Genomic DNA, 14,653 nt, shown 5'->3' with positions numbered 1-14,653 from the left:
TTCAGTCTCTGTTTGAGCGTGCATAATGTATGTGCATTGCTTTGTAGTGTACAATCCTCACTTAATCATCTGTGGCACGGTGACTTTACTGTTTTCCTCAAAGGCATTCATCATCAGACCGTTACAGCGAATGTTGTCGATGCACTGGAATGCAGGAGAGAGAAAAAGTGTTCCATGAGCACAACGAAGCACAAAGAAGATGACTGAGCTCACAAACTCCTTTTACAAACATCATGTGACAGAAAGGACAAAAAATAAGAAATAAAAATGGACATGAGCTCCAAGCTCTGTTGCTCTGACCTTCATTATAGTGACATTTGTTCACAAATTCATCTATTCACACACAGAACTGCATTCCCAGGATGAAGTAAAGATTAAATGTCCGATGAGAGAAAGCACGGTGATTCTTTTTTCCATCATCGTTGATGAAAATTCCAGTTCTACGCCAAGCACAGAATGGTGTCAGTAGTTACACACACTGTATCAAACGGAAAAACACCAAACACAGCAAGTGAGTGAGGGGCAGAGACAGCGACACAGGGAGCACAAACACAGGCTCATAAACAAAACAACACGTGGAAATACACCAAAGCTGATGTTGTGCATGAAACTCCCAGCAGAGCAACAGATTCTGAAACACTCAAACCAGCCTGCCTGGCAACAACAACCACGCAATGATAAAAGTCCTTTTAATCATTTTTTTTCTTCTATTTTTTTTACTTTAGCAGATCCTCTTGATTATAAGTGCATCATATTTCATCACACACACACACACACATATATATGTGTGTGTGTGTGTGTGTGTGTGTGTGTGTGTGTGTGTGTGTGTGTGTGTGTGTATATCTTGAGTTGTGTGAATACATTTTGAGTTTTGTTTTGTTTTTTAACTTCAAATGCATATGAAGAGACATACCTGGCTAATGTCGCTGGTCCACGCTGACTTTTCTTGTCGGGACGAAGCCACCAGGATGACGGTGTAGGGTTGACTGTCTTTGGGTTCTACCATCACCTTAAAATCCAAGTGATCCGTGTCCTGACCACTTTTCTCTGCTTTGGCTGGAAGACACAAATTCAGCAGCATTTACGTAAAATCAAAATACAGCAAAAGACAAAAAATACAAAAGACTGTTTTTTAAAAAACATTTAAAATCAGTAGGTGAATGAATGGCTAAAATACCCACAATAAAAACACAGTGAAAAAGACTATCAAGGCAGAACCTAAAATAAGCAATAACTGTGTATTTAGCAACAAGGTTCACAAGCAATTTGATTGACCTAACTGTCTTTATTACATCCATAAATAAAGGACACAATAAAAACATCAATGTTTGTTTATTTATTTGTCTGTCTGTCTCTTAGCAGGATTACATCAATACTACGAACAGATTTTGACGAAATCTTTCACCACAGATACATATTAGGCCATGGAACACTCCAATTTGGAGGTGATCTGGATCTGGATCTGGATTCTGGATTAAGATTTCACTTCAGATTAAATTATGGATTAGAGTATATAGAATTTTATTAATCCTTTAGGGAAGACTTCCTCAGGGAAGCTAAGGTTCCAAGAGCATTGCATAGCTGCACACAGGGTAAGGGCCCGGTCCCACTGGGGAGAGGATTAGCTAATTGCGCATGAATTGAGTACACAAAGTACGGTCATTCGTTGTCATCCGCAACAAAAATGGCCAAAAATGACAAATGTCCCAGTATGAATTACGGATATATTAATAATATATAGCGAATAATATGATGAACAATCACGGTTGTATAACGCATGTAGTGAGGAAACGGATCCGACGCATTGCAATTATCACGGTAGTATTAAGGGTGTATTATGAATGCATCATGCACGTGTTGCGCGTGCACGGCATCTGCATTGCGGCCATAAATGAAGCACACTCGGGCCATCGGCATCACTATTCACACCAACAATACAGCCTCTGGAGCATTTGCTGGACTTGGACAAGTTGATTGGAGTAAATAAGCAGTGAACAGGGCGAGTGGTGACGTCAGCGGAATGCATCAGAGCGCAGCTCGTCTGAACGATTATAACAAGAACATAAATCTGTTATAAACAGGAATAAATACTGTAACAGCTGCAGACAAGAAGGATAAAACATGCAACTGTTTTATCAAGTCGTGACAATGTAAACAAGTCAAATAATTACTTTTTTAGACGGCTCAAAATGCTTTCTGCAGCATCCTGTGTGATTCAGGAGGTGATTAGAGCCGTTTTCAACAGCCAATTTGCAGAATAAAATGATTAATCTGCCACAAAATAATTATTTTATACACAGCATCCAGTGCAGAGCGCGTGGCAGCCAGTAGAACAAAGAACGGCGTCCAGCTGTGAACACAGCACATTTGATTTGCATCCGCCACAAATCAGATGCAAAGCAGACACAATAAAAATGCTTTATTCGTGGCCAATCTGTATGCAGTCGCTACAACTTATTTTAGTTTGTGATGTGGACATGATGGGCACGCAAAATATCCATTTTACACACTGTCCCAGTCCGCTGCCAAGCCGCAAATCCCTGTCAGATGCGGATATCAGCAGATGACGGCGAATATACAGCACATAGATTATGTTTGTGTATGTATTGAGTATGTAAGGCGGATGTCAAAAAATTTTGTGCAGTTCAAAAATCCTGGCAATGGAAAAACGTGCCTCTGCGGATAATTGCAGACGTGTGCGGGTGTCGGCCGACTCATACAAGCATGTTTCACTGATAATGCGGATGTTAAGCAAATATGAGCCAATTTTGTGCGCAATCCATATGCAAATCCTCCTAACGCCAGTGGGACCGGGCCCTAAGAAGCACACAGAAAGAGCATCAAAAGTGAAAGTAAAAATTTCATATATATATATATATACTATATGTGTGTGTGTGTGTGTGTGTGTGTGTGTGTGTGTGTGTGTGTGTGTGTATACACACATATACATATAAAATTTAAGTAGGCTTTGAAGGAGTACGTCAAAACTACACGGATTCTCACCAAATTCGCACCACAGATAGATATTATGGCATGGAAGACCCCACTGAATTTTGGAGGTGATCGAGATCCACATTGGTGGATGTCAGAAATCTCGGATTGCTCTTAAACCAGGAAAAATCTCTATCTTTAACACTGAATGAATTTTCAAAAATTCACAACTCTGTCAAAAAAGAACAAATTTCTTTCATATTTGACAGCATTATGTAGGATGGTATCCTTTAAATTTAACATTGAAAACCCCATTTAATGTATATTTTACATTATATCTTAAATAAATGTGGCCCAGTCACCCTCATATTTGACAGTGAGGTGCAGACTATCACCTGAAAAAGTTTGATCTGGATCTGGATTGTGAATTTTGTGGACAATTGAATTTAATATTGAAAAGCCCATTTGGTGTACATTTTGCATTATATCTCAATCAAAAGTGCCTCAATCACTCTAATTTTTTCTGTTTCCTACACCACCAAAACTGGATGGAGGTTCCAATTTTATGCCTGTTTGTGTATCTTCCAGTTAACAAGTGCCTAAAAGCAATGACAAATTGTGTATACCAGAGATAACCAATGTTCTGTGAAAATTATATGAAAAAGAATTCAGAAACCGAAAAAGCTGAGAAAAGAAAAACCTGGCACCACAAAAAACTCTGACTCAAGTGCATGAACTAAAAACATACTCCTGACATTTAATCACATCTAATTTAGCTTATGAAAAGCCACTTCTAACAGGACTTTGACCTTGAAATTAATTCATTCTAATTTGAAATGTATGGTGTGAAATCACAGAGCTTTTGCAGCGTGCACACAGACCCACTGTGCTCAAGCTTGCACAGTAATGGATTACATGTAATTATGATTCAAAATAAGATGACCTGTTGTCCAGAAAGCTCCGCTGAGACTTAAGAAATTATAATTTTATGAAAATTGAAATCTGTGAAAAAGCAGATCGTGGTAAATCCCCTTTTTGTGATCAATAAAGTTGTCTGAAGTCTGAATCCCTCAGAATAATGTGCCCTGTTCTTCTTGCATTGTCCAAGAGGATAACTGTGGTTTATGTTCATATTTGATTAAGAATATAATACACCAGTGCTGCTCATAATTGTGGTAGGATCACAATTACTCTGATTCATTTATTTTGGATAGTTATTATGAATAACATTTTTATTTATTTATTTTTTGCGCTCTATATGTCTAGTTTGCATGGTATAAATGCAGACAGATCCCATAAGAGCCTCAGGAGTAGTACTCTGCAGTTTTGGCTTAATTTTAAATATTTATGCTTTTGTGGGAAATGTGGGCGGGAATGTAAAATGGCAAACAGGTCATGCAATTATTTGGTTGTATTACTTGAAAGACTTTATGTTTTAATGACAACAGATTTCATCAATGATATGGCGAGTTCCTGCATTTATGTACTACCAAGGTATGAAAGCAACTTACACTCATCATCTGTGCCTTCTGCCTCCTCCATCAATGTGCAGTCGATGAGCGAGACCACTCCATTCTGTGAGAAAGTTTTAAAGTCACAGTGTCACGTGTGGCATAGAGATGCTTGGGTATAAATGTTATACAAGGTCTGTTAGAAAACTATCTGACCTTTTTATTTTTGGCAAAAACCATATGGATTTGAATCACGTGTGATTGCATCAGCCAAGCTTGAACCTTCGTGCGCATGCGTGAGTTTTTTCACGCCTGACGGTTGCGTTATTCGCCTGTGAGCAGGCTTTGTGTGAGCAGTGGTCCACCCCCCTCATCGGATTTTTATTGTGAGTAAAATGTCTGAACGATTTGGAGCTTTGCTGCATCAAATTTTTCCAGAAACTGTGAGAGACATGTTCTGGCATGTCCAGCTCATCCACAATTTCTCGGATAGTCACATGACTGAAAAGCCACCGAAAGCCGTCTGAAAGCCATCTAAAAGCTGTCCTGTGAGACCAACACGGAGGTGCTTTTGTCCCGCGCCATTCGCGGCTCTGTGGCGCATTCCTCCGCTCCTCTTTCCATGACAAAAAACTCCTGTAACAGTGGAATGTGCCGAAAAAGTGCTGATGTCCATGTCTTCTGCAATTTCTGTGGTAGTCAGACGACGTCCCGGATCAACACAGCCTTCACTTTGGAAATGATCTGGTCATTTCAACCTGTCGATCACCGCTCGGAGCGCGGTGCGCTCTCAGCCGCTGTGGGTGGTCTTTAAACCAGCTGTAACACTCCTTAATTTGTGTGATCCCCATAAAATCGTCCCTGAAAGCCATCTGAATTTTCCAAATGGTGTCCACCTGGCTGTCTCTCACAGTTTCTGGAAAAATTTGATGCAGCAAAGCTCCAAATCGTTCAGACATTTTACTCGCAATAAAAATCCGATGAGGGGGGTGGACCAGTGCTCACACAAAGCCTGCTCACAGGCAAATGACGCAACCGACAGGCGTGAAAAAACTCACGCATGCGCACGAAGGTTCAAGCTTGGCTGATGCAATCATACGTGATTCAAATCCATATGGTTTTTGCAAAAAATAAAAAGGTCGGATAGTTTTCTAACAGACCTCGTATAAATGCATATAAATGTTAGTGAAAAGAGCAGAAACTATTTCCACTGGGGCAAAAGGACTCATCTTGAAAATAAACATACAAAATGTCTTAATTTATATGAATCTTGGATTAAATCACTTGTCACTCTGAGCATGATTCTGTTAGTGTGGTCTAAAATATACTTTCATGGATTTAATTCCTACTGTTACTGGTTTGCATGTTTGAAGAAAGGAAAAATTTTGCTCATTGTGCACCCACTTTGTGCAACAGTTTGCCAGCAGACATCAGAAGGTGCACTACTGTTGACTCTTCTATGGTGTATCTTAAAACATATTTATTTTCTGTATCTTATAATTAAGGTATGATTGTATCCCATGTTCCCCGCTACCCTTGATTGGACTAACCGGTTGAAGATAAGTGTGTGTGTGTATCTCATGTTATTTATATTTATTGGTTTGCATAATGTTTTTCATTTGGTAATAGAATCCAGCCTTATCTTTAAGTGGCCAAATGGTTAGTGCGCTTGGTTTCAGCGTGCAAGGCTCCCGCTTCAAACCCAACCACTGCCACAATTCTACATGTCACGTGGAGTTGTGTTAGAAATGGCATCCAGCGTGAATCTTGTACGAATTCAACATCCAGATCCACCTTGGAACTGCTGTGGCGACACTGAATGAAAACAAGGGAGCAGCCGAAGGGATTTACTTACTTTTATATTGCTTCCCATTTATTTTATTGAGATACTTCAATATTTTTACTATGAAGAGCATTGCGGCACAGTGGTTTAGTCATTAGCACTATTACCTCACAGCAAGAAAACTGTGGGATCCCTTCCCGGACTCCAGTTTCCCCCCACAATCAAAAACATGCTTTATTAGGGTCTGTTCCTTTCTCTGCCACTGACCAAGGCAACGTCTCTAGATGTGGAGTTGGTCCCTGGGCGCCGGGCTGCTCACTGCTCTTAGTGGTTGGATTGTATCTAACTGTAATTAGGATGGGTTAAATGCAGAAGACAAATTTCGTTGTATGAAGGTACAATGACAATAAAGGCGCTTATCTTGCTCAGTAACTACTTGTTCAGTACAAAGTCAGGTAGAGGTACCTGAGGATCGTTTGGAGACACCTAATGCCAAAGACATCCAATTGTCGCCTTAGGTCGCTGGTTAGGGCCCCGTCACAGTACGAATGAGCACGAGCCAAGCCGAATCAGGAATGTAAACAAAAAATGAAATTCGGCCCACATCTGGGAGGGCATAAGAATTGCGAAGGACAGCCATCCGAATACCCAGACTACACTCCGCCCTGCCCTGACTGATCTGTGCACATGCCGTGCACATGAGCCTCCTAATGCAGTACAAATGTTGGTGGAACACTGTAAGGGTACCTAGACAGCTGCCAGAATGCAGTACGAACAAATCAGAATGCACTTACAAGCTGTACGATTATGGCCTGATAGCGGTTCAGCAGAATACATTGTAGCAGCACTCAAGGTGCACTCATGGTGCATTCAAGCACATTCGGGACATTCGGCCAGGATGTGGTGGAAACATGCCGAATATTCCCTCAAACACGGAACTCAGAATGTCATGAATGCCATTTTCATGCCGTCCAATTGTTTAAAATGCAGTCAGACTGCGGTCAGACGGAACTTCGACTGGCGTTCAATATTTGTCCACTTCGACTGCACAACAAAAATTTTGAACATGAGCAAAACATTTGGAGCAGCCACATGACGTGCCAGATTGTTTGGACTGTGCTCAAAATGCTGTCCGATGGCTGTAAATGCACCTCAAATGTCAGGATTTGGACCTTTGTATTATGTTTGTTATGTTTAGTTTAGGTTGATTGTTTTTCCAGTGTGTGATTGCTCTTGCTGGGTTTTTCCTACTTGGGCTTTGTCTTTCCCTATCTCTCTTGTCTGTCTCTCTTTTTGCTTGGTGGTGGGCGGTGCACACTGTTTGGGCCACACCCTAATCAGGAGCTTTCCACACATCTGTTTGTAATCTGTAGCTCATCACCAGGGTGTATATAAGATTCACTGGTTGCACTACGTAGTTCTCTGCCAGATCATTGTGCTTTATGCCTTCCCGTCCAGCTCTGTTCTTGTGTTTTCCTAGTCCTGCATGCCACCTTGTGTTTTTTGACCACCTGCCTGTTTTTTTGACCATGCCTTATCACCTGATGTACCTGATTTGTTTGCTGTTTTTGTACTGCCTTTTTGTGTACCAGACCCTGCTTAATCATACAGTAAACAATCTTAAAAATCAGAGGTGCCTTGTTGAGTCCTGCATTTGTTTTCAGACGTCTCTGTCCACCCAGTCTGATATCAACACTTGCCGAATGTGGGTCAAATTTTCATTCGGCTGGCATTTGGCCAAATTCAGCCTCTAGTGTGACAGGGTATTAGTGTCCAAGTCTCACAACCATACAGCAAGACAGGCAGCACCAGGATCCTAAACGCTTGGACCTTCATACACCTGCAAAGATATCAGCATCGCCAACACCTCTGTCCATACAGATAAACAAAACTTATTATTGTTTATTGTTATTGTTGTTGTTCTCACTGTTACTGTCATCACTGTGATTATTAAAAACATATCTGTTACACTGACATCAACATTATAATTAAATTCCTTAAACTATTTTATGTATGAGCTTGGAGTTGAAAAGTTTATTTCAACTGTCAATCAACTTAAGACATACTGAAATATTTCTGAGCTGCAAATATTTTGTACATGTGGATTAAAATATGCAAATATGGGAATCTATACAGAAAACCTGACTTGAAATTTGGTTTTGGCAGAGATTTTTTTTTAATGGTTAACATGTCACTCTACTCATCATTTATAACAATTACATTTTTAAAATGACCCAATTAGAGACATTTATTCTTTGTTGCTAGTGATGCTCTTCTTGTTTACAGTTGTTGTACCTTTGTGATGTGGAGTTTTCCTCCTGAGCCTCTGGTGCAGATAATGAGGTGTTTGGAGAACAAGAAACACTGTCGCTCGCCCTCTTTCTTCAGAGACAAAGAGCCCAGTCGACCTCTCGTGATCTTCCCCTTCTCACTCATTGGCACCTGGATCAGAGAACCTGTGGTCACACACACACACACACACACACTCACACACACATAGAGTACATTGCATGTACATTACACATACAGTATCAGTCAAATGTTTGGACACACTTTCCCATTCAACTGAATGGGAAAGTGTGTCCAAACATTTGACTGGTACTATATGTGAGAAAACATATTCAGCTTTCTATACAAATGTCAAAGTTATAACAACAACAAAAAAGGGCCTTTTATGGAAATACGAAGAATCAAGTGCAGAGTAAATTATTTATTCAATCTGGAAACCTGAAGATTAAAGTGGAATGAGATCTAATTTAATCAAATCTGTAAAACAAACAGAGATTTGCAGCGTTCGAATGATCAAACATGGACAAGAGTTAATGGTGTTGATAGTGCCATGGTAGCCGGGGGCCCCAAGATCGAACTCTGGGAGTTCACACACACACACACACACAAAAAGTCAAATGTTACAAAATCTTTTGGGCCACATGTTGTTCTTGTTCCACTAATACAGTAAAAGATCTGTACCAAATTTTATTGTAATCGGACATTGTTTAGGGGTCCCCCACAAAGCAAAAATTTCCCCCAAGCAATCAATGTAGTAATCCAGTAATTCCAGTAATGTTCTCCTCTGGATGACCAATCAACCACCACTTTTTGAGATTAGAAGCCATCACATGTACCTGTAAAAGAAAAATAATGGCATCAGAGTCTTGTCCCATTAGGGTGATGTTGCCTTGCCAGCGGAGGGAGAGGAAAATGTGTCACTCTGGGGGACCTCTAAATCTTATCTGATTGAGTTCAAATTTGGTCTGCACCTATAAAACCCAAAGTGGAACAAAAACAACATGTGGCCCGAAGTCTCTCACAACTTTGATTTTTTTCACTATATAACATGAACAGCCCTAACACACACATACATAAGAACGTGTGTAATGATCCCAGTGGTCCACATACGAATAGCAGAGAACAATAAATGTCTTTATTTATCGTTATATTAGGAAATTTGAATGTTTTGTGGCCATGAAACAGACCTTTTAAAAATTTAAATGATAGGGGTCAGTCCCAACATCCCATCAAATGTAACATTATGGCTGCTGAGATAGTGTCCACAGAGCTGGGGGGGGGGGTTCATGTCCATAAAAATAGCCATATTCAATGCTGGATCCATCAGGCCACACATCAGAGAGCATTTTTTTAGTGTAAAATTAATACTTCAGCCAGTGCACATGTTCCATTTCAAAACAGTATGAAATACTCTCTAGCATACACAGTAAAATCACTAGTGTGAAACTAACACTGACAGTGTTAAATTAACACTGCCAGTGTACATATGACCCTACTCTGGTCAGAGTGGGACCATATGCCGTTAAGCCGTTAAGCTTAGCTTAACTAAGCTAAGGCCGATAGCTGGGTCAAGTCATCACTTGACCCAGCTATCTTAGCTAATTATAGGCCAATCTCCAACCTTCCTTTTCTCTCAAAAATTCTTGAAAGGGTAGTTGTAAAACAGCTAACTGATCATCTGCAGAGGAATGGTCTATTTGAAGAGTTTCAGTCAGATTTTAGAATTCATCATAGTACAGAAACAGCATTAGTGAAGGTTACAAATGATCTTCTTATGGCCTCAGACAGTGGACTCATCTCTGTGCTTGTTCTGTTAGACCTCAGTGCTGCTTTTGATACTGTTGACCATAAACATTTATTACAGAGATTAGAGCATGCCATAGGTATTAAAGGCACTGCGCTGCGGTGGTTTGAATCATATTTATCTAATAGATTACAATTTGTTCATGTAAATGGGGAATCGTCTTCACAGACTAAGGTTAATTATGGAGTTCCACAAGGTTCTGTGCTAGGACCAATTTTATTTACTTTATACATGCTTCCCTTAGGCAGTATTATTAGATGGCATTGCTTAAATTTTCATTGTTACACAGATGATACCCAGCTTTATCTATCCATGAAGCCAGAGGACACACACCAATTAGCTAAACTGCAGGATTGTCTTACAGACATAAGGACATGGATGACGTCTAATTTCCTGCTTTTAAACTCAGATAAAACTGAAGTTATTGTACTTGGCTCCACAAATCTTAGAAACATGGTGTATAACCAGATCCTTACTCTGGATGGCATTACCCTGACCTCTAGTAATACTGTGAGAAATCTTGGAGTCATTTTTGATCAGGATATGTCATTCAAAGTGCATATTAAACAAATATATAAGACTGATTTTTTGCATTTACGCAATATCTCTAAAATTAGAAAGGTCTTGTCTCAGAGTGATGCTGAAAAACTAATTCATGCATTTATTTCCTCTAGGCTGGACTATTGTAATTCATTATTATCAGGTTGTCCTAAAAGTTCCCTGAAAAGCCTTCAGTTAATTCAAAATGCTGCAGCTAGAGTACTGACGGGGACTAGAAGGAGAGAGCATATCTCACCCATATTGGCCTCTCTTCATTGGCTTCCTGTTAATTCTAGAATAGAATTTAAAATTCTTTTTCTTACTTATAAGGTTTTGAATAATCAGGTCCCATCTTATCTTAGGGACCTCATAGTACCATATCACCCCAATAGAGCGCTTCGCTCTCAGACTGCAGGCTTACTTGTAGTTCCTAGGGTTTGTAAGAGTAGAATGGGAGGCAGAGCCTTCAGCTTTCAGGCTCCTCTCCTGTGGAACCAGCTCCCAATTCGGATCAGGGAGACGGACACCCTCTCTACTTTTAAGATTAGGCTTAAAACTTTCCTTTTTGCTAAAGCTTATAGTTAGGGCTGGATCAGGTGACCCTGAACCATCCCCTAGTTATGCTGCTATAGACTTAGACTGCTGGGGGGTTCCCATGATGCACTGAGTGTTTCTTTCTCTTTTTGCTCTGTATGCACCACTCTGCATTTAATCATTAGTGATTGATCTCTGCTCCCCTCCACAGCATGTCTTTTTCCTGGTTCTCTCCCTCAGCCCCAACCAGTCCCAGCAGAAGACTGCCCCTCCCTTAGCCTGGTTCTGCTGGAGGTTTCTTCCTGTTAAAAGGGAGTTTTTCCTTCCCACTGTCGCCAAGTGCTTGCTCACAGGGGGTCGTTTTGACCATTGGGGTTTTTACGTAATTATTGTATGGCCTTGCCTTACAATATGAAGCGCATTGGGACAACTGTTTGTTGTGATTTGGCGCTATATAAATAAAATTGATTTGATTTGATTTGAAGGGCCCTTGGGCAAGGTTCTTAATCCCCTAGTTTCTCCCGGTGTGTAGTGAGCACCTTGCATGGCAGCACCCTGATATGATGAGTGAGTGTGAATGTAAGGCATCATTGTAAAGTGGTTTGAGCTTCTGATTCAGATGGAAAAGTGCTACATTAATGCAGTCCATATAGATCTGGAAAGTGAAGAAACAAGATCATCTTAGAAAATCATCCTTGAGGGAATTCATGAGCTTTGGCCTCTGAAGACGTTTGTGTTGTGTGTGTGTGTGTGTGTGTGTGTGTGTGTGTGTGTGTGTGTGTGTGTGTGTGTGTGTGTGTGTGTGTGTGTGTGTGTGTGTGTGTGTGTGTGTGTGTGTGTGTGTGTGTGTGTGTGTGTGTGTTGTGGCCTGACGCATACTCACCTTGTCTAACAAATGTTTGACTGGTGTCCAGCAGCACCTCACAGCCCTCGACAATCATCCGCTCAATGGCCAAGTTCTTCCTGATGTTCTCCGTCTCGCTTACCTCATCGTGCATAATTCTGAAAGGACCACAGTAAATACTGAAGAATTCATGATTTCAAAAGCCAAATTTTAACTTCTATTGGTCAGTGAAAGTCCATGTACTGCAACCTGGTTCTCCATTAATCCTTCATCTTCTTAACTCTCCACCTTCAAACCACTCTCCTGTTTGCAGTTACACTGCTCCACCTGTTTCCATTCACTTGCTTCCTGATCTGGGTTATCTGCCTGCCTGTCTCCTCTCTGTTTATGGTTTCTTCTATTCTGCCAGTCTCTTGTTCTTATCTGTCATGATTCCATGTTGAGTTGGTACTGCATCTGACTTCTTCAACCTTCTTTCCACCTGATCCTCACCTGGTTTGTCCGCATTGCTGATTCTTCTTGCTGCTTTTCTACCCACTGAATACTTGACCTGCCTTCAACCTGCTCCCTACCGGGTGTGTATGCTTTACTACCTGGCCTACTTATGTACCAGTCTCCTGCCTTCTCTCATCTGTGTGTTCTGTCTTTAATTCTGGACTCCAGTCTCAGATCCACTTAATGTTCTCAGTGCCTCAATCATCCACTATATCCTAAATGCATCTACTGCTTATTAAGGGCCCCTTCACACATAACACGACTGAAGCCGACTAGCGTACGTGAAAAATCGGAGCTGCCTCCAACCTGTCACTACAATTATTTGTGCACACCAGCAGCTGAAAGACAGAGAGTGCGCTGTGAGAGCCCATTCGATCCCTCTCGCGGCAGGTATCGGCCAAATTCCAGCTGACACACACAAACATCCAAAACCGCTCGCTTGGCATTTAGAAAATGTGTGGCCACTCATGCTGTCAGCACGAAAACAGTCAGCAGACGATCACTTTCGAGGTGGATGTGAAATTTGTCGAAGTGCCCTCACGAGTGTGCCATTGCAAAAAGCAACACACGTGGCCTGCATGTGTATTGCACGTGTGTGCGTGTGTTGTGCCCCCCCCGGAAACACATGTGGTGTACAGTAGTGTTCAGAATAATAGTAGTGCTATGTGACTAAAAAGATTAATCCAGGTTTTGAGTATATTTCTTATTGTTACATGGCAAATAAGATACCAGTAGATTCAGTAGATTCTCACAAATCCAACAAGACCAAGCATTCATGATATGCACACTCTTAAGGCTATGAAATTGGGCTATTATTAAAAAAAAGTAGAAAAGGGGGTGATCACAATAATAGTAGCATCTGCTGTTGACGCTACAAACTCAAAACTATTATGTTCAAACTGCTTTTTTAGCAATGCTGTGAATCACTAAACTAGTATTTAATGGTATAACCACAGTTTTTCATGATTTCTTCACATCTGCGAGGCATTAATTTTGTTGGTTTGGAACCAAGATTTTGCTGGATTACTAGTGTGCTTGGGGTCATTGTCTTGTTGAAACACCCATTGAAGGGCATGTCCTCTTCAGCATAAGGCAACATGACCTCTTCAAGTATTCTGACATATCCAAACTGATCCAATACCTGGTATGCGATATATAGGCCCAACACCATAGTAGGAGAAACATGCCCATATCATGATGCTTGCACCACCATGCTTCACTGTCTTCACTGTGAACTGTGGCTTGAATTCAGAGTTTGGGGGTCGTCTCACAAACTGTCTGCGGCCCTTGGACCCAAAAAGAACAATTTTACTCTCATCAGTCCACAAAATATTCCTCCATTTCTCTTTAGGCCAGGTGATGTGTTCTTTGGCAAATTGTAACCTCTTCTGCACGTCTTTTATTTAACAGAGGGACTTTGTGAGGGATTCTTGCAAATAAATTAGCTTCACACAGGCGTCTGTGGTTCATACTTGTATTCTCAGCTCGATGAGAGGGATTTAATAAAATGCAGGGTTTTTTTATGGCTCTTTTTTGACCGTCTACATCTACTAATTTCGTTTTTAAAAAAATACTGTACATTTATCTCCAAGTTGAGTTCAGGCATTTTATGCTCCTGTTATAGGACAGTGATGGTAGCGCAGTGGTAAAGTTTCTGTCTGTTTATTAGAGCTTTTGTAAATTGCAGGTTCGAATCCCACGGATGGCATGTATTTTTTATTTTTATTTTTTACCACAGCAGCTGTGCGATGTGGTTCCACACTCTCCAGCTGCTCGCCCTGTGTTCCCGCTGCGACGGTTTCGTGCACACAGATGAGCGTGCATGAAACTGTCGCAGTGGGATCGTTCACAGCTGCCTGACTATGTGTCCCTCCTGACCTCAGCTCGATGTTTTTGTGGTTCGCTCATTTGGGCTTTTTCGCCGTGATTCACCCTGATTCCTACTTATTTGTGCTATGTGTGAAGGGGCCCTAACCTAAGTA

The 14,653-nt window shown here is 41.0% G+C and overlaps 1 protein-coding gene across 1 annotated transcript in view; it reads right to left on the bottom strand.

The window, feature by feature from the left end:
• LOC117525198 (ras-specific guanine nucleotide-releasing factor 1-like) overlaps positions 1 to 14,653 on the bottom strand; it is a 120,527-nt gene that overhangs the window by 37,656 nt on the left and 68,218 nt on the right. The window contains exons 9-13 of the mRNA XM_034187044.1: positions 12,216 to 12,334; positions 8,461 to 8,621; positions 4,443 to 4,506; positions 914 to 1,056; positions 62 to 144 (exon numbers count right to left, since the gene is read on the bottom strand). Of these exons, the coding sequence (XP_034042935.1) occupies positions 62 to 144; positions 914 to 1,056; positions 4,443 to 4,506; positions 8,461 to 8,621; positions 12,216 to 12,334 (570 nt within the window). The remainder of the gene's footprint in view (positions 1 to 61; positions 145 to 913; positions 1,057 to 4,442; positions 4,507 to 8,460; positions 8,622 to 12,215; positions 12,335 to 14,653) is intronic.

The sequence above is a fragment of the Thalassophryne amazonica genome, chromosome 2, assembly GCF_902500255.1.
Source record: "Thalassophryne amazonica chromosome 2, fThaAma1.1, whole genome shotgun sequence".
Lineage (NCBI taxonomy): Eukaryota > Metazoa > Chordata > Actinopteri > Batrachoidiformes > Batrachoididae > Thalassophryne > Thalassophryne amazonica.
Note: the sequence above shows the minus strand (reverse complement) of the source record. Positions and strands in the feature narration are given on the sequence as shown.